Source organism: Haliotis cracherodii, unplaced genomic scaffold (assembly GCF_022045235.1).
Source record: "Haliotis cracherodii isolate W230 unplaced genomic scaffold, xgHalCrac1.p SCAF_19, whole genome shotgun sequence".
In the NCBI taxonomy this organism is placed as follows: domain Eukaryota; kingdom Metazoa; phylum Mollusca; class Gastropoda; order Lepetellida; family Haliotidae; genus Haliotis; species Haliotis cracherodii.
The window spans coordinates 10,189,842-10,211,407 of record NW_027266274.1 but is presented as its reverse complement, the minus strand read 5'-3'; the positions used below and the strand labels follow the sequence as shown (position 1 = coordinate 10,211,407).

The window sequence follows — 21,566 nt, the reverse complement described above, 5'->3', positions numbered from 1 at the left end:
AACATACAACCAGTGAGTGAGTGAGTGGGGTTTAGCACTGCTTTGTACATTATTCCAATTATAAATATCACAGCCTATAAGCTTCATGTGGGAGGAAAGCCCAAAGTGATGCAGATCTTAAAAGTTTATCACTTTGTTGAAACCCACGAGCATGGCTATGGTGCTGACAAGCCTAGAAACATAATCGGGTAAAACTGGATTTGAACCGAGATCAAAGGTTGCCATAGGAACTAGGGCGGGAATGGGTAACTCGGGTACTCAGGTCGGTTGGGTACTGAGTAGGACCCAGGTACCCACAGGACTACCCGGACCCGTGGTTAGTCACATGATATATTGTTTCATGATAAAAATTCACTATATAGTTACATGGTTACACGACAATTTTAAGTCTCTAATATTCGCATTTCTTCATGACTATGGACACGCTCCTTCTGACTTATATATGTTTGAACAAAGCCAAAACTTCAGTCAACTTCAGTCCATGCCTGACCACATCGTTTTCTACGTGTATCTAAATACATTCTGCTAGGGCTACTGTCAAACTATTCCCAATCGGTCATTTTGTACCTATCTCTTGACACCAACAGCAGGTACCCGGGTAGTAAATTTGGACTTGTCCCAGCACTAATAGGAACGCAGTTCTGCACAGAATATACACAGCCAGAATACTTGGCACAAGTATACATACCACAAATTTATGGAATACTAACATCATATAAAAAAAAATTAATTATAACAATGTGTGCTGATCCTTAGTAACGTTTTTCTAAGAAAGCTATTTTCAAAATTCATATAATTCAATCAAACCTGAACTGTTTGAATCAAACAATATCAAGTCACAGTATTTTGTAGAGCCAGGTGCACTTCAGATAAAGATAACATATCAAGGTAAAGGTATTGGATTTTAGTTACATTCAATTTTATAAACAGGATTGCTTTTTTTGCAGACAGTTCAGGATGCTTAGTGACCACATCCCAGTCAACATCCTCCATACTGTTTTTAGAAATTATCAATGGGGTCAAATTCAAATTATAATTCAACTCATCATAAAGAGTTTCTCATCACTAACTTTTTAGTCCTGAATACATTCTATAAAATATCTATATCTATATCTATAAGCACATTCTATCCCGATTACCATTTGTGGCCGTATTCAAAGAAGACATTGAACCATTTAAGGCGTAAAACTAGACAAGTGTACATTATCAGCACCCTATCAACCTATACAGTTGAGCAATATCACAGCAAGATTCCACAGCAATTCCGACCAATGACGATTCGGGGTAGAACAGGTCTTCAGCAACCAATGCTAGCCGTAAAAAGCGACTATGCTTGTCGTAAGAGGTGACTATCGGGATCAGGTGGTCAGACTCGCAGACTTGGTTGATGCATGTCATCTTATCCCAATTGCGCAGATCGATGCACATGATATCAATCACTGGATTATCTGGTCCAGACTCGATTATTTACAGACTGCTGTCATATAGCTGAATATTGCTGAGTGCGGCATTAAACAACAAACAAAACACAAATCTCACCTGGTCCACTTGGCAAGTCATTTGCGGACATCACTGATGTCGGCCGTTCACGTGGAGCTGCCGATCCTGGACGTTCATCACGTCCACTAGTTCTAGTGGAAGTCCCTGACCTGGCCTTCTTCCGAGGTTTCGTTGGTCTTTCTTCCTGAAATTCCCCTTCTTCCTCCTCCTCTTCATCATTGTCACCTACTGCTTCAGGAGATTGTTCTGATAACACAGGAGACATTTAATATTCATGAATACGCTAGAAAATAGGTGAAAAGGTTTTCAAAGGCTTGGATTACCATATTTGACGTAATAAGCGCCTAGTGTGCTCTCAAAATTAAAAATAGGGGGCTCTTATTAGAATATAATTTTGGAGTTGAAAGATCATAAATTTTGGGGTTTATGCTGACAGCCTGAAATGATACAGAAGAAAAGTCTGTGCGTATTATACATGGCAGATACATTTTCCAGAATTTAACTGCCCATGATTAAGGGTACATATAACACACGAGTGCATATCATACAAAAATAAATTAGTGTACATTGATTCATCGGAAGGGGTACTAATTGGGATTGTTCACTAGCCAATATATTAGCAAATATCGCTGTGGGCGCTTATAAGAGTGGGGCGCTTATTACGTCGAATACGGTAGCAGATTTGAGGAAAATGGTTATCAGAAATCACAATGAATTTACATCATGGTGTGCATATGAAGTATTAATTCAAACAGTTGTCATAATTAGTAAAGCACACTCATTCTGGGCTAACTGAAAGAAATGGATTAATAAAACATATATTTGAATGCAAATAGTTTTCCACCAATCAAAATGCAAAAACCAACATTAAAACCCAAACAACATTAAAGTATCTCTTCCGACAACACTGATGAGTGTACCCGTCAAGCCCCACCTAGACAAACAATATGTAACCCGTGAAACATACAAAATTTTAACACAAAGCAAAGAACACATACAAGTGATAAGTGAAAACGATGTCCTGGTGACGATTATTCCCCTTTATAGAACTGTTCAAATTGATCATTTGAATTACTATACTGCATCCTGTCCCATGCACCTAATGGTATAACTTCTATGAGTACACTAAGCTCCGAATATAATCCTGCTGAACATACTACTCAAAAGAAGTAATAGAACTCCCAAATGATGTTTCATATGAGTATACAGGTGAGGTGAGGTGAAATGGGGTTTAACGTCGCGTCTAAGATTATTGCACTTATAAAGCGACATGCATCCACGTGTGTGTGTGTGTGTGTGTGTGTGTGTGTGTGTGTGTGTGTGTGTGTGTGTGTGTGTGTGTGTGTGTGTGTGTGTGTGTACCCCACTCAGACACGGTATACTGACTCCAAGTCGACCATTCCTTGTTTTAGCCCCATAATGCCGAGCGCCAGACAGGGTAACAACAAGTACCATCTTTTAGCGTCTTTTGGTATGACGTGGTCGGGGATTATGAGTATACAGACTGACATTACACATGTGAAGATCTGGGGTAGAATAGGTCTTCACCTATACAGTTGAGCAATATCACAGCAAGATTCCACAGCAATTCCGACCCCTGAAGATCCAGGGTAGAATAGGTCTTCAGCAACCAATGCTTGCCGTAAAAGCTGACTATGCTTGTCGTAAGAGGCGACTAACGGGATCAGGTGGTCAGGCTCGCTGACTTGGTCGATGCATGTCATCGATCCCAATTTCGTGGATCGATGCTCATGGTATCAATCACTGGATTGTCTGGTCCTGACTTGATTATTTACAGACCGCCGTCATATAGCTGGAATATTGTTGAGTGTGGCGTTAAACAACAAACAGAGTTACCTTGCGGACAAACAAGACATACTTGCATTCGAGCAATTTCGCAGGTGTTTCCATACGTGCAACACGAGGGAGATTTGAGGCCTTTTATGACCTGACTTACGTCTCATCTTCTTGTCAAGTGCGGACGGAATACCTGTCTGAAAATACCACCTTCACACCAGCTTCCAACACTCTTCCTGATTAACAATCAACAGTTACAATATTCTGGACATTATTGAGTCCTCCGATTTATATCATAGGGTCTGTTTCTTGATGCTGCTGCCACATATTTGACCTATTGTATTGCCTTTTGTGATTGAAAACCTAAAACTGTGAGTTTCAATATAATTTGTTAATTATTCATTAATCTTGTGTGATCATGTACCCATTTCACAATTCAGTTCTGTACGATCGATTTCTGGATTAACCTTTTCGTTTCAGTTTGGGAATCAGCAGCATGAGTGAGTGAGTGGGTTGGGTTTTAACACCACTTTGAGCAGTATTCCAGTTATATGAAGACACATCAGCTCAATGTGGGAAGAGGGGGTGCACAGGTGGCCCAGTTGTCTAAGGCAGAGTTGAGTCCCTTGGGCACGCCAGAAACCTATGATTGTGGGTTCCAATCCTGGTTCGCCCCTATTTTGTTTCTAGGTTTTTTAGCACCATGCCTGTGCTTGTGCGTTTCACCGAAGTGGTAAACGTCTGAGACCTGCATCACTTGGAGCTTTCCTCCCACATTAAACTGACACACCGCGATATAACTGGAATACTGTTAAAAGCGGCGTTAAACCCTCTCACTCACTCAATGCGGGAGGAAAGCCTGAAGTGATCCAGGTCTCAGACATTTACCACTTTAATGAAACCCACGAGCACGATGTGGTGCTGCCAAACCTAGAAACATAACTGGAGCAAACTGGGACAGCAGCATAAAATTCCAGAGATGGAACTAGCAATTAAAACCGATACACCCACAATGTCATAGCCCAACTTCACTTAAATAAACGATTGAATGATGATATACATCAGATTGACAGTTGCTGCATAGATAATATACTTGAAATATACACATCCAACTTGGGGATTCAGCATAGGAAAAACGGCCTGGATAACATATGGGATATATATATATACAAAAGCCAAAGGCAGCAAGAGGCACATGCATCGATTAACTCCAACAACTTACAAACTGTATTGGGAATTCATCATAGAGGGCATGAGTGTTCATCGTAATCTGATCATAGTGAGTGACAATGGTTTTACGCCACTTTTAGCAATATTCCAGCAATAACGCAGCCGCGAGACACCAGAAATTGGCTTCACACAATGTGCTCATGTGGAGATCAAACCGAGGTCTTCAGCGTGACGAGCGAATGCTTTAACCACCAGGCTACCCCACCATCCCAATTTGTTCTTAACTCACATACAGTATCACTATATATACTATCAGTTATGAAGTGGACTTGCCACATATCGATTCATGGTATTTTTAAACTATGAATTCTTGTCAAGTTGAATAAGAAACAAGTAATAAATGTGATTTTGAGTGCAAAAATTAAACGTCCCCGATTACTAACATTACATCTCTTTTACCAATATTCCAGGCATTTCCATGCAAAAGAACCAGCTTCACACAATGAACCCATGTGTGGATTAGAACCCGGTCTTCGTTGTGGTGAGAAATCTCTTAAACAACATGTTAAACTCCTTAACAGAACTTAAGAGACATGGCCTCTACGTTTACTGTCACTGTGAAATTGCTTTTATCAATTTAAGTTTTGGTCTACGGAACAAAACAAAACATTCCCATTCTAAAACTTCAGAACACATAAAAAGCCAAATCACTTATAACCAGTAATACCAATAAAAAATATAAAAAAACAGCAAAAACATTAATGTTCTTCAAAAGGATGATAATAATGTAGCTTTCCTGTGCAACAGTTACCAAGACGATACAAATAAGCTACAAGTAGCATATACAAGCATACTATTAATGGCATTATATTTTCTAGGTATTCAAAGCACAAGGATACATTCCCTATGTTGCAAGCATAGCTGAAAAAGAAATCATTTCAAAATAACCACATTATACAAGCAAATGCATGTGAAATTGATTAACAACACAAGCCTGGCCACAGAAAGCCTGGTATGTGTAATAAAACTGATATTGACAACTTCTACTGTTCTGGATGGTGTCAGTCAAAGTGAAATGAGTTACATGTCTCAATGACACTGCTGTGTGTAATCAGCCTTATTTCGAAATTGACGCTTTCAGATAAAAGTTGTTTTCATTTCTACTGCCATCAAATTTGAGAGGCATCACTGTTGTTTCTAGAATGAATTATAATCAATAGTTCTAGTTGATGACATATATATACTACTCAAAAGAAGTAAAAGGCCATCTGATTCTTTCATATTACTGTAGTTAATGTGTCATGCCACTATTCTTTCATATTACTGTAGTTAATGTGTCATGCCATGATTCTTTCATATTACTGTAGTTAATGTGTCATGCCATGATTCTTTCATATTACTGTAGTTAATGTGTCATGCCACGATTCTTTCTTATTACTGTAGTTAATGTGTCATGCCATGATTCTTTCATATTACTGTAGTTAATGTGTCATGCCATGATTCTTTCATATTACTGTAGTTAATGTGTCATGCCAAGATTCTTTCATATTACTATAGTTAATGTGTCATGCCATGATTCTTTCATATTACTGTAGTTAATGTGTCATGCCATGATTCTTTCATATTACTGTAGTTAATGTGTCATGCCATGATTCTTTCATATTACTGTAGTTAATGTGTCATGCCACGATTCTTTCTTATTACTGTAGTTAATGTGTCATGCCATGATTCTTTCATATTACTGTAGTTAATGTGTCATGCCACTATTCTTTCATATTACTGTAGTTAATGTGTCATGCCATAATTCTTTCATATTACTGTAGTTAATGTGTAATTCTTTCATATTACTGTAGTTAATATGTCATGCCATGATTCTTTCATATAACTGTAGTTAATGTGTCATGACACGATTCTTTCATATTACTGTAGTTAATGTGTCATGCCATGATTCTTTCATATTACTGTAGTTAATATGTCATGCCATGATTCTTTCATATAACTGTAGTTAATGTGTCATGCCACGATTCTTTCTTATTAGTGTAGTTAATGTGTTGCCACGATTCTTTCATATTACTGTAGTTAATGTGTCATGCCACGATTCTTTCATATTGCTATAGTTAATATGTCATGCCATAATTCTTTCATATTACTGTAGTTAATGTGTCATTCTTTCATATTACTGTAGTTAATATGTCATGCCATGATTGTTTCATATTACTGTAGTTAATGTGTCATGCCATGATTCTTTCATATTACTGTAGTTAATGTGTTGCCACGATTCTTTCATATTGCTATAGTTAATATGTCATGCCATAATTCTTTCATATTACTGTAGTTAATGTGTCATGCCATAATTCTTTCATATTACTGTAGTTAATGTGTCATTCTTTCATATTACTGTAGTTAATATGTCATGCCATGATTCTTTCATATAACTGTAGTTAATGTGTCATGCCACGATTCTTTCTTATTACTGTAGTTAATGTGTCATGCCACGATTCTTTCATATTACTGTAGTTAATGTGTCATGCCACGATTCTTTCATATTACTGTAGTTAATGTGTCATGCCATGATTCTTTCATATTAGTGTAGTTAATGTGTTGCCACGATTCTTTCATATTACTGTAGTTAATGTGTCATGCCACGATTCTTTCATATTGCTATAGTTAATATGTCATGCCATAATTCTTTCATATTACTGTAGTTAATGTGTCATGCCATAATTCTTTCATATTACTGTAGTTAATGTGTCATTCTTTCATATTACTGTAGTTAATATGTCATGCCATGATTGTTTCATATTACTGTAGTTAATGTGTCATGCCATGATTCTTTCATATTACTGTAGTTAATGTGTTGCCACGATTCTTTCATATTTCTGTAGTTAATGTGTCATGCCATGATTCTTTCATATTGCTATAGTTAATGTGTCATGCCATGATTCTTTCATATTACTGTAGTTAATGTGTCATGCCACTATTCTTTCATATTGCTGTAGTTAATGTGTCATGCCACGATTCTTTCATATTACAGTAGTTAATGTGTCATGCCACGATTCTTTCATATTGCTGTAGTTAATGTGTCATGCCATGATTCTTTCATATTACTGTAGTTAATGTGTCATGCCATGATTCTTTCCTATTACTGTAGTTAATGTGTCATGCCACGATTCTTTCATATTACTGTAGTTAATGTGTCATGCCATGATTCTTTCATATTACTGTAGTTAATGTGTCATGCAATGATTCTTTCATATTGCTGTAGTTAATGTGTCATGCAATGATTCTTTCATATTACTGTAGTTAATGTGTCATGCCATGATTCTTTCATATTGCTGTAGTTAATGTGTCATGTCATGATTCTTTCATATTACTATAGTTGATGTGTCATGCCATGATTCTTTTATATTACTGTAGTTAATGTGTCATGTCATGATTCTTTCATATTACCAGGGGTCCGGAAACCGTCATATGCGCCGGACATGTCCGATTGGGAATCTCAAATGTCCGGTCTAAAATATTGCTTACCGGACATTTAAATTTTTCTGTCCGGACATTCTTAAATTTTGACCGGACATGATCAACAGATAGGACTGAGCAATTTCTGTCTGCAGTTGTAACACAATGAAGATTATCTACACGGACAAGCTTTGTTTGTTTTGATTGCTGTAAATACATCGTACCTAGAATGATAGTCCAATCGGTCAATCACTGTAATAGGCAATAAACTGAGTTGACACTGATTAATCGAGGATTTATTACTGAGAACTTCTTGTTGATTTGAGTAAAATGTGTTTACAACTGTACATAAATACCTTGCATCATCGATGTACCTCATTATCCTCACAATGCTACGATACGTAACCTCAGTCAAGAAGCGAAAGCGTGACGACAGCCAGTCGACCGATGCTGATCAGTCGAGCGGATCTGCCAAACCCTCAAAGTCTGAATGATCATTTTGTAAGTCGTGGCTAACGACTTTCACTTGGTTGACATACAACGAGGATTTGCAGATTTTATTGTTTTCAGTAGCTAGTCGTATATTGAATCTTGATTGACCGCCATTTTGCTTTCTCGGACGATCGATATCAAATTTCTTTATGGTCAATAATTAAGTACAGATGAAAAAGTATTCAAATAACTTCTGCTATCAACGATAGTTTAGGATTTATGATTATATTATCTGTCTTGTTTTTAAATAATCTTTAGTTTTAAAAAAAAAACTTTTCCCGTGAGGTCACGTGATAACCAAATATGGGATAATAGTCTCGATCCAAATGTTACAACGCGTACACTTGAGTACTCATGAATATTAATTAGACCGTTCACAACGTTGACAGATCGTTATTATAACAGAAACAAACGTATGTTTTCCATATATATCTAAAATGATATTATTTGTTATCAATTGTCCGGTGAATTAAACAATTTAAATTGAAACAATTCATAATTCATCATATTATGAATACGTAACAACTTGTAATTTGTGTGTAAAAAGTCGTACTAAAACACGCTGTTTGAAGGGGGCGTGGCATAAATGTAAATGTCCGATTGGGATTTTAAATTTTCCGGACCCCTGCATATTACTGTAGTTAATGTGTCATGCCATGATTCTTTCATATTGCTGTAGTTAATGTGTCATGTCATGATTCTTTCATATTACTGTAGTTAATGTGTCATGCCATGATTCTTTCATATTACTGTAGTTAATGTGTCATGCCATGATTCTTTCATATTACTGTAGTTAATGTGTCATGTCATGATTCTTTCATATTACTATAGTTAATGTGTCATGCCATGATTCTTTTATATTACTGTAGTTAATGTGTCATGTCATGATTCTTTCATATTACTCTAGTTAATGTATCATACCATGATTCTTTCATATTGCTGTAGTTAATGTGTCATGCCATGATCCTTTCATATTGCTGTAGTTAATGTGTCATGCCATGATTCTTTCATATTACTGTAGTTAATGTGTCATGCCACGATTCTTTATTATTACTACAGTTAATTTGTCATGCAATGATTCTTTTATATTACTATAGTTAACGTGTCATGCAAGGATTCTTTCATATTACTGTAGTTAATGTGTCATGCCACAATTCTTTCATATTACTGTAGTTAATGTGTCATGCCATGATTCTTTCATATTGCTGTAGTTAATGTGTCATGCCATGATTCTTTCATATTACTGTAGTTAATGTGTCATGCCAAGATTCTTTCATATTACTGTAGTTAATGTGTCATGCCACGATTCTTTCATATTACTGTAGTTAATGTGTCATGCCATGATTCTTTCATATTACTGTAGTTAATGTGTCATGCCATGATTCTTTCATATTACTGTAGTTAATGTGTCATGCCAAGATTCTTTCATATTGCTGTAGTTAATGTGTCATGCCAAGATTCTTTCATATTGCTGTAGTTAATGTGTCATGCCATGATTCTTTCATATTACTGTAGTTAATGTGTCATGCCAAGATTCTTTCATATTGCTGTAGTTAATGTGTCATGCCATGATTCTTTCATATTACTGTAGTTAATGTGTCATGCAATGATTCTTTCATATTACTGTAGTTAATGTGTCATGCCACAATTCTTTCATATTACTGTAGTTAATGTGTCATGTCATGATTCTTTCATATTGCTGTAGTTAATGTGTCATGCAATGATTCTTTCATATTACTGTAGTTAATGTGTCATGCCACAATTCTTTCATATTGCTGTAGTTAATGTGTCATGCCATGATTCTTTCATATTACTGTAGTTAATGTGTCATGCAATGATTCTTTCATATTACTGTAGTTAATGTGTCATGCCATGATTCTTTCATATTACTGTAGTTAATGTGTCATGCCACGATTCTTTCATATTACTGTAGTTAATGTATCATGCCACGATTCTTTCATATTACTGTAGTTAATGTGTCATGCCACGATTCTTTCATATTACTGTAGCTAACGTGTCATGATACATTAACATAGTGACATGAAAGAATCAGGTGGCCCTTAACTTCCTTTCAGTAGTATACATGGGGATAAGGGGATACAAAATGTCTATTTAAACATATGAATCATAAGTAACCAGAGATGAAATGAAATGTCTTCATGACTACATTCCAATATTCAAACCATATTAAACATCCATTGTGCACTACGGTATTCTCCAATTGGAGTTATATCAAAAAGACAATGATTCATTGTACCAGTTCAATTGAATCTAAAACATACAATCCTTAACAATTATTTCATTAGAATTGTAATTTGACTCTGCCATGACAGAAATGTACAAGTTGTCAATTGTGGTGAGATTGATTGCAAAAGGCGAACAAACTGTGAAACTGGTGAGTGTGTAGGTAAACCGGTGTGTGAGAGCAAGAAACTGACATGGATCAACAACATGCACGTCACTCTGAAATAGTCAAACTTGTCACTCACTGTCCTTCACTCCCTCTTGTGACCACTCTATTTCTCCAAGCACTGCCAGTGATGAGGTAGTAAGCAATTAGTCAATTACATGGGGTGTACATAGCACATCTAGTACTTCAAATAGCATTGGACTCTAACGGCAGTGTCATGTTGATTGCAAACTTTTAGTAATTGAAATTAGTTCATGAGAAATAGCATCATGAAGTGGATGTCAATATCACAATGGACAAAGAAATATTAACATTCTTCCATACATTCAGCTTCAAAGAGTAATCATTTCAAACAAAGTTGGATAAAGGTGTTAATAGAATATTTAGAATATGACATCATTATTTCTATCTGGAGATAGTTAGAAAAAGTTGTTTCTGAGCAAAAATGACATTTTTTAAGGAATTTTTTTTTTGCTCACTCAATCTGTGAATCATTTATCTCAATTAATTTCAAATCACATGACCATGATTACAAAGAAGTAGATCATAACCAAAAAAATAATTCAAGCTGATATATAAAGAAAATGAATTGAATTCTCTTAAGCATCCTTAATTGACGCCATTGTGCTTTAGGCAAATGTATTGTTACATGGCACTCTTGCTGGAGATTATAATATATTTCCATGATCAATCTATTTGTAAAGAGTATTTTTTGCATCACCTTCAAATATTTTTTTTGCAAACACAGCAACACCCTATATTGTTAGCTATATTTAAACCCTGCATATGACCAGCTGCTCTAGAAAAAGTATATATATGTATGACAACAAATTGACTTGACTATCCGATATGAGGATCACTGTTGCACTGAGGATCAAAAACAATTTCACATCAATATTGATCTTTTACAAACTTAGACGACATCAACACATTGAACAATGTCTCACCAACGAATAAAATTATGTCCGTCACGACAACAAAGTTTTAAGTCGTCCCAGATTGAAATTCTAAGAGCTGAGCTGTGAGAAACTGAAGAGACCCATAGAAATATTCTGTACTTTAAAGCTTTTCTACGGTATGTCATCCTTTTACTTACCAGTCTCATCATTCTAAATACCGTATTTGATGTAATAAGCGCACCGATCTAATAAGTGCCCCCAGTGACATTTGCTAATATATTGGCTGGTAAACAATCCCAATTGACACCCCTTCCGATTGATCAATGTACACAAGATTTATTTATTCGTGTATGATACACACTGTTGTGTTATATGCACCCTTAAGTATAGGCAATTAAATTCTGGAAACATATGTTTGTCGTGTATAATACGCACAGACATTTCTTTTGTATTATTTCAGGCTGTCAGCATAAACCATGAAATTTAAGATCTTTTTTTTTTCACCAAAATTATATTGTAATAAGAGCCCCCTATTTCTAATTTTAAGAGTGCCCTGGGCGCTTATTACGTTGAATACGGTAACCTCTTTCATTGTCATACAAATCTTATTCTTCATTTTTTTATTGATATGTACTTACATTTTTAAATTTAGAAATCAAAGCAAAAAGATGAAAGAAAATGAATAGTACTTATCTACAAAGCTGAAGCTGTTAAACAACTATCACTATCTATTTAAAAGGTTTACTTTTGAAGAAGCAAGTATGGAAAAGATTAGATCAAAAGGAAAGAGGAAATTAGTGCAACTATTACCTGCTGCTGATGGAGGCAAGTGAGCCAGCTGACCGTCCACTGACCGCAGCTGATCATCATAAAAGCTACGGAGCTTGGTCATGTCTTCTTCAAGCTTGGCCTTCCCAACTTTCTCCATCTCATACTTATCTGCCATGTCATTCATCCGTGTCTCATACTCCTGGAAACACAGAAAAGTATTCTCTGAACCTTCATCCCAGCTGCTCCTCATGAAGAGTGAGTGAGTTGGATTTAACGCCACATTTAACAGTATTCCAGGAATATATTGCATGTCAGCTGAAAGAGGAAAGCCCAAAGTGATGCAGATCTTAGAGTGATTGAGTGAGTATGGTTTTATGCTGCTTTTAGCAATATTCCAGCAATAACACGGCGGGGGACACCAGAAATGGGCATCACACATTATACCCTTGTCGAGAATTGAACCCAGGTCTTCGGCGTGATGAGCGAACGCTTTAACCACTAGGCTACCCCACCGCCCCGCAGATCTTAGACATTTACCACTTAGGTGACACCCACAAGCATGGGTATGGTGCTGACAAACCTAGAAACATAATCAGGATGACAGGGATTAGAACCCACAAGCATAGGTTTCTGGCTTGCCCAAGGGACACAACTCTGCACAGCGAATTGCAGTGCATTAGATGACTTATGTATCAAGACATTGAAGACAAACAGACCTCTTATCATATAATCATGAATTGACTTTCTCTTTGTTTGCGTTCATTGGAGTATGAAAAGGTTAATACAAGGCATTCTGAATTACAGTTACGGGCTGTCCGTCAATATCATCGTCTATCTCTCGCTTCAGTAGGATAAACATTTGAAACATTGAAACATTTGAGAGACTTTTGTACTGCTATACAATCTCGGCCGTGAAAGCCTAGTCTAGAATGGAAGTCACCAGTTTAAAACTATTGCCGTAAACCTCAAGAAAGCTGCTTTCTCATTGGCTTATGTCGACTTCCTGTTAGTCATTTCATTTGTCAGTCATAGTGCTTGAAAGGTAATTCTGATGCAACCTCTAATGGTGTGTCCTCAAATCTTTGTGTAGTGTAGCAGTAGCGAGCACTAAGATCTAATCATAATGTCTCAAGATAGGTCAATGTCCTAGAAATGAGTGATCTGAAATCCTGTTAATTGATTGACATTTTTTTGTGTATGTTTATTAGCAATTGAAATATCATTTACCATAATGTGCTGTATTTGGGGGAAATACAACATAAACCTTTGTCCACTTAACGTGAGTGAGTGAGTGAGTTTGCTTTTACGCCGCTTTTAGCAATCTTCCAGCAATATCATGGCGGGGGACACCTGAAATGGGCTTCACACATTGTACCCATGTCGGGATTCGAACCCGGGTCTTCGGCGTGACGAGCGAACGCTTTAACCACTAGGCTACCTGACCGCCCCTGTCCACTTAAAGGAAAACTAAAGTGAGGGAGTATGTCTGGATTTAAATGTGCTGTGAGTGAGTGAGTATGGTTTTACGCCGCTTTTAGCAAATATTCCAGCAATATCACGGCGGGGTACACCAGAAATGGGCTTCACACATTGTACCCATGTCGGGAATCGAACCCGGGTCTTCGGCGTGACGAGCGAACGCTTTAACCACTAGGCCCAAATGTGCTGTGAACACTGTATAACTTAAAATTATATCGCTGCATGTCATGGAAAAGGACTTAAAGCTCTAAATACAAGAAATAACATCTTTGGTGAAATTCACAAAAATTGGTATGGAACAGACAGATCAGAATCACAATTTTTCGTTCAACCAGTTTTTCAAAACCAACACAGCAGATCCTGGCAGCTAAGGGGCAGAACTCTGCACAGTGTGACGTGATGACCACAGCCCCATCCATGCTCTCCAGAATTGTGCTAAGTATTTCTCCCTGCAGATTCTACACTACCTCTCTCAGTCTCTCCTTCTCTGCCTCCAGCTCTTCCCTTGTGACGCCCCCTGGTGACTGTCTGCTAGCCTTGGCCTGGGCTGCTTTCTGTACACCTAAACCACGAAAGAGTATGTAGTGTCGTCTTCCAAATGTAATGAGTGAGTTATGCTTAATTCCCCTTTGAACTGCATTCTAGTTATATCACGGAGTATCATAATAATGTTTGAGAAGTGATGCAGGTCTCAGACGTTTACCACTTTGGCCAAACCCACGAGCATAAGTATGGTGCTGACAAATCAGACACATAACTGTGGCATAATCATAGGCTTCTGGCGTGCCAAAGGGACACAACTCTGCACTGCGAATTGCGGCACCTTAGATGACTGAGCCACCCATGCTGCCCCGAAATTAAGAGATGAGTTGAGATGGGGTTTAACGTCACGTTCAATATTATTTCATTAATACATCCACAGCGACATATAAATTCTGTGTGGGGCTGTTTGCACTTGTCCACACCAATACCTGTTGTAAAGTGTGAGATACCATGCCAAGGTTAAACATGGCTACCCCACTCAGACACAGTATACTGACTCTGAGCCGATTAGTCCTTGTTTTATCCCCTTAATGCTGAGCACCAGGCAGGGTAACAACAAGTACCATCTTTTGGTATGACATGACTTTCGACAAACATTTTACCACAAGGCCACTTGTAAATGATAGTTAATAAAATGAGCTGAGTTATCATCAGGGCAAATTTGCGGTATACAAACCAGTAAACACAGCGGTTCCTTAGTAAAAAATTTAAAACAATGACAACTAATTTCTGTCTAACATCTGCTCACCAGAAAAGCCATCAGCAAGTGGCATCTGACCCATCAGCATGGCCTTCAACTTCTCGATCTCCTCCTGGTACTCTCGGAGGAGAGCATCCTTAGGGTCTTCATTGATTTTGGGCTTGTTCTTGATGTTCTTGGCCCTGTTGGCGTAGCGGAGCGTACTTATGGTCTCCTCGTAGTTGTTGTCAGCTGGAGACAGACAGGCCACCATCATGGTCTTGGTGTTGCCTCCCAGTGAGTCCTGCAGCAGTCGGGTCAGCTTGGAGTCTCTGTATGGTATATGCTTTGACTTACCATCAACTAGGGCTGATATGACGTTACCCAGGGCAGAGAGAGACAGGTTGATCTTAGTGGCCTCTTTCAGTCGATCACCTGTGGCACCTGCGAAACAGTTAGTGAATTCAGTTTAATGCGCTTTGAACAGTATTCCAGTTATATCATGATGCCTGGGAGCAGCTTCATGTGGAAGCAAAGCCTAAGTGAGATGAATGCTCATGATGTCCATGTCAAACTGCAGCATGGTATCTCAGTGGACTAGCACTTTAGATTTGTTTGTTTGTTTGTTGTTTAACGCCGCACTCAGCAATATTCCAGCTGACGGCAGTCTGTAAATAATGGAGTCTGGACCAGACAATCCAGTGATTGACATCATGAGCATCGATCCACACAATTGGGACCGATGACATGTATCAACCAAGTCAGCGAGCCTAATCAAGATCTATATTTAGATAAAATGGGTCTTACATCACGTAGTGCATCAAATCACGCAAGCACCTTGGTCAAAAACATGAAAAGACTTGGAAAATATCCGTTGACAATGAGTTGGCGGTGCATATGCTTTGTAAATCATACAATCTACCAAAATCTCCATGACAGTTTACGAACCAAATTTCTATTTTGTTGCGCGATTTTGATTGGACTATGCATAGACTTGTTAGTCCAGCCTAGTTCGGCAAGGGTGGAAACTGGACTTTTATAGTCAGTTAACTGTAAGGTGGACATACATATATATATAAATATGAGATTGCCAATCACAACAAAGACGGTCACAGACTGTTTACCTGTTTTTCCCTGCCTCTCACTGCCTGCCAAGTCCACCAGGTTGAGTTTGCCTGCACGTATATGTTCCTCCCCCTCATCATCCTCCGTGGCCATCTCCATGCAGATGGTGAAGATGGAGTGACTGCGTGATGAGTCGGCATTCATCAAAGTGGACCCGGTGGACCGATTCTTCCATCCCTTCTCCATGATGCGTTCACACTCCTTCACATTGTGTACAGGGTGCATAGATAAACCTGGCAATACATACCAAGAAAAAATCAAATGAAACAACTTGCTGAGGAGAGGTGATAAAAACAAAACAAAACATTGTTTCGCTTAATGTAACATGCACAAGTTATAAAAGTGCCACATGCTTCGCGGAAAACAGAACGTGGCATTCGTTGCATGTGCAGAAAATGGATTCTGAAACGTGGTGCAATGCGATTGTCAGTGTAGGCTTTTCATTCGATGGAGCAGGACACACTTTATTTGTTGTGGTTGTAGATCAATATTTGTGGTCTTTATAGCAATAAAGTTGACCAATATTCTTGGTCCTTATAAATGTAAAGTGTGTACTTAATCCTATAGTTAATAGTCGATTCCTACATTCGTGGTCATGTACCTACTATAGTTTTTTTATTTTCAATTATTCCATAATCACGTTTAGTTCCCCTTATGTCATAAGAGAATCACATTTAATTCCCCTTATGTCATCATAAGAGAATCATGTTTAGTTCCCTATTTGTCATCATAAGAGAATCATGTTTAGTTCCCCATTTGTCATCATAAGAGAATCATGTTTAGTTCCCCATGTCATCATAGGAGAATCACATTTAGTTCCCTATATGTCATAAGAGATTCACGTTTAGTTCCCCATATGTCATCATAAGAGAATCACGTTTAGTTCCCCATGTCATCATAAGAGAATCACGTTTAGTTCCCCATATGTCATCATAAGAGAATCATGTTTAGTTCCCCTTGTGTCATCATAAGAGAATCATGTTTAGTTCCCCTTGTGTCATCATAAGAGAATCACGTTTAGTTCCCCTTATGTCATCATAAGAGAATCATATTTAGTTCCCCTTATGTCATCATAAGAGAATCACGTTTAGTTCCCCTTGTGTCATCATAAGAGAATCATGTTTAGTTCCCCTTGTGTCATCATAAGAGAATCACGTTTAGTTCCCCATATGTCATCATAAGAGAATCATATTTAGTTCCCCTTATGTCATCATAAGAGAATCACGTTTAGTTCCCCATATGTCATCATAAGAGAATCACGTTTAGTTCCCCTTATGTCATAAGAGATTCACGTTTAGTTCCCCATATGTCATCATAAGAGAACCATGTTTAGTTCCCTATTTGTCATCATAAGAGAATCATGTTTAGTTCCCCATGTCATCATAGGAGAATCACATTTAGTTCCCTATATGTCATAAGAGATTCACGTTTAGTTCCCCATATGTCATCATAAGAGAATCACGTTTAGTTCCCCATGTCATCATAAGAGAATCATGTTTAGTTCCCCTTATGTCATCATAAGAGAATCACGTTTAGTTCCCCTTATGTCATCATAAGAGAATCAAGTTTAGTTCCCCAAATGTTATCATAAGAGAATCACGTTTAGTTCCCCATATGTCATCATAAGAGAATCACGTTTAGTTCCCCTTATGTCATCATAAGAGAATCACGTTTAGTTCCCCTTATGTCATCATAAGAGAATCACGTTTAGTTCCCCTTATGTCATCATAAGAGAATCAAGTTTAGTTCCCCAAATGTCATCATAAGAGAATCACGTTTAGTTCCCCATATGTCATCATAAGAGAATCACGTTTAGTTCCCCATATATCATCATAAGAGAATCACGTTTAGTTCCCCATATATGTCATGAGAGAATCACTTTTAGTTCCCCATTAATTGTATAATTTCATGTGGAGTTAGGACGTAAGGTAGACATGTGATTGTCGCCTTCCACTGCATAACACAACTTTGAGTTTGGTTTATTTTCGTCCAAAACAGGTCTCTAGAGGTGTAATGAGAGGTGAGATGAGATATGATACATATCCCGAAACCATGGGTGCGATACGATTTGTATCCTGATACAGTACTTTTATTTCATAACTTGATATTCTTTCTTTTTGCAGGTTAATCACAACCCTGAATCATTTGTTTTTAAATTTCAGAAATCTGAGTTGACACTTTGTATTGCAGAAACACGCTCGAGGGCACTGTAAATGTCATATACAGCCAACCGGGAAATACTAGAGAATCTGCGTAAGCTGACCGTTGAACAGTTGCTTTTATAACTTGCAATGTAAATGTCATATACAGCCAACTGGGAAATACTAGAGAATCTGCGTAAGCTGACCGTTGAACAGTTGCTTTTATAACTTGCAATGTAAATGCCATATACAGCCAACCGGGAAATACTAGAGAATCTGCGTAAGCTGACCGTTGAACAGTTGCTTTTATAACTTGCAATGTAAATGCCATATACAGCCAACCGGGAAATACTAGAGAATCTGCGCAAGCTGACCGTTGAACAGTTGCTTTTATAACTTGCAATGTAATGTATCTTCTGTATCACTATGTGTCCTACTGCTACTCACTGTTAACATAGACGCCCTTCTCTGGATGTTCCTTCAGATCTAGCTTAGCCTTTACATCCTTGCCCAACAAATCTCGGATCTCTTCATTGTAAATTTCCAGGTAGGAGGCATGGATGAGGAACTTTGTTGTGTCCGAAATTGACACTGTCTCAAAAACATGATCAAAAGCTCTGGAATAGAATAAAAACTAATATCAACATAAAAACATTTTAGGTGAAGCTAGTAGTATATAGTAAATTTGAATCAGATCTTTGAAATTCAACAAAGAGAAAGTACAAAATGTCATAATGAGGCTTTGAGTACTGTGTGATGATACTGGTGGAAGTTGGGGTGAGAAGCCCCTATCCTCGGACTGCACAGGAGTTGATAAGGCAAGGATTGGTCCATTCCTGTAAGGTCAAACCAGCCATGGGTATTCTAGCCTTGTACATCAAGCATGGAGTGAGTACTTGGGATCCATTTTGCCCTATAATCCTCATTGGACAATTTATCTTTTGAAGAAAATCACAAAAAATGAGCCTTTCGGGTTAAACACTATGTTTGTATACTGACCTGAAACGACCTGCTTTAGCTTCCCTATAGGATACAAACAGACAGTACTGGAGCAGACAGACAGTTGAAACAGACTATAGTCCATGCCCTAATACCCATGAGTATTTTCTGGGCCAGGACAAGTGGTCCAAAGCTGTGAGTTCCTTCAACATCACTGCAGAGATAAGAGATCTCTGGCAAATACAGTTGCAGATGTACGGAGATGAGGCTCATACCTCATGTGGGTTGTGAGCTGACAAGAGGTGGCAGGCCAGCATGTCGATACACACGAATGATAACCGATTGGAGCAAAAAGAAGACAATATTGAAGGTCACCTCTGCTGTGACACGGTTGGGCAGAGGTGAGATCATGTTAATCAACCTGGAAGACAATCTCCGAAAGTGGCGGGATGTGGAACTGTCCCAGGAGAGACCAAGGCAGACATGGCCGCCGATCGAACCAGACCCGAACTTGAAACCCTGGACAATGAAGAAGAGAGTAGACTTCGGGGTCAGGATGAGGCCGTCTGGGGTGGGGGCTGAGAAGCCAAGGTGGTAGACACAGGACAGGATCTCCGGCAAGGTGGAGTTGACTGGGAAACCACACTCTTGCTGGCCAGTAAGGCATGACTTAAACCTAACTCAGAGGCCTGGTTGGGTCTGCCTTGTGAATGACCTGGGGATGGAAAATCGTACGTGCTTAAACTGATCCAGGACATTGTCAGACCGTCCTCCTCCCAGGCTGCTGGCTCTGAAACAATCGAGACGTACACAGGCAGTTGGTGATTGCTCAGTGTGGCGTTGAGATATATGCTGGGAATGCCCAGGCAGTCACACTAGAGTCAGAAGCCCTCTGGATGAAGCATCCATTCAGTGGGTGAAGGACGATCTTGCCAGGACAGGTAGTCTGCTATCATGTTGCAACAGCCAGGGATGTGACAGGCCTGGACCAGAAGAGGGAGACAGTCAGTGAAAAGAAACAGACGAAAAGTCTGTTTCATAGAGCCATTGACTGAGTCGACTTCTGCTTGTTGTCTACGGTGGAGTTGTCCGAGATGACCAGTACACAGTGTTGTGGGGGTCAATTGCCATTGGTGAATGGCCCTAATGAACGCTTCCAACTCCAGATTGCTGATATGCCAGGAGCATTCATCCGGAGTCCAAAGACTGGATGCGGTCCCCCCACCATCCTTGAAAGACACTGGAGGGAACTAGACACTACTCCAGAAATGGGCGTAACTCTACTGTCAGATCAATGGGAGTTCCCGTTGAAGCGCAGAAACAGTCAGATCTTGAGCAGAAGTCAGATGACTGAGAAGGGTTTGCCACTGGCGGAGGTCAAGGGGTTGACACAGTGCTTGCTGAACCCTTGATTAAATAGCTTCTAACTGTTCTGGCAGAACTCAGATCAAGTTGCGGTTCGTCAGAAAGCAGCTGCCGATGTAAGCGAGGTGGCAAGAGTTAGTAAGATCTGACTTCTCCAAGTTGACCTCCCAACCCAGATGATGCATCAAATCAAATCCCCATTGCAGAAAAGCAAAGTTGAGCTTGGTTATACTTGTGAATAACCACAGGGCTGTGAAAGTCCAATTGGGAGCACTTTCCACTGAAAGTGATGGTCTGAAAAACAAAACAAAGAAAGTGACGATGTGCTGCATGGATGGTCTGGTGCAGCTAAGTGTCCAGCAGCTCCAGACTGATGAGGTGGTCCATCAGCTGGATCAAGTGGCGAAAATGTACAGATGGTGAGAATCTGGAAATGTGGCGGCAGTGTTGAATGAAGATGGCAAGGTTGTGAATCATCTGCATCTTCACGGTACCTTTCTTGGGAACCAGGTAGATAGAGGAGTAGAACCCAAGAATGATGTTGTTGACATCCAGGGCTTCCACTGCATTCTTGGTGATAAGAATGTCAACATTGGCCTGCAGAGCCGGAAGATCTAGAGACCAATAACAAGGTTAAAGTGGCCTTGAGGTGAGAGGAGGAATGGAATGGAAATGTAGGCGGAAACCATGGCATTCAAGTGATGAACTGGTCCCTCAGTAACTGTCAATTCCTCCAGTAAGTCTGAAGTCTTTGTCCTACTGGACAGGGACAAATGGCCGAAGGAGGTGCCAGATAT

At 38.8% G+C, this 21,566-nt stretch overlaps 1 protein-coding gene across 2 annotated transcripts in view; it reads right to left on the bottom strand.

Moving 5' to 3' along the window:
• Positions 1–21,566, bottom strand: part of LOC139466747 (osmotic avoidance abnormal protein 3-like) — a 34,696-nt gene that overhangs the window by 8,204 nt on the left and 4,926 nt on the right. Inside the window, exons 4-10 of one of the 2 annotated variants that reach the window (XM_071248411.1) lie at positions 18,913–19,082; positions 16,324–16,557; positions 15,269–15,643; positions 14,445–14,539; positions 12,538–12,697; positions 10,908–10,949; positions 1,540–1,746 (exon numbers count right to left, since the gene is read on the bottom strand). In XM_071248411.1, the coding sequence (XP_071104512.1) occupies positions 1,540–1,746; positions 10,908–10,949; positions 12,538–12,697; positions 14,445–14,539; positions 15,269–15,643; positions 16,324–16,557; positions 18,913–19,082 (1,283 nt within the window). The remainder of the gene's footprint in view (positions 1–1,539; positions 1,747–10,907; positions 10,950–12,537; positions 12,698–14,444; positions 14,540–15,268; positions 15,644–16,323; positions 16,558–18,912; positions 19,083–21,566) is intronic. The other variant, XM_071248412.1, reaches the window with a different exon arrangement.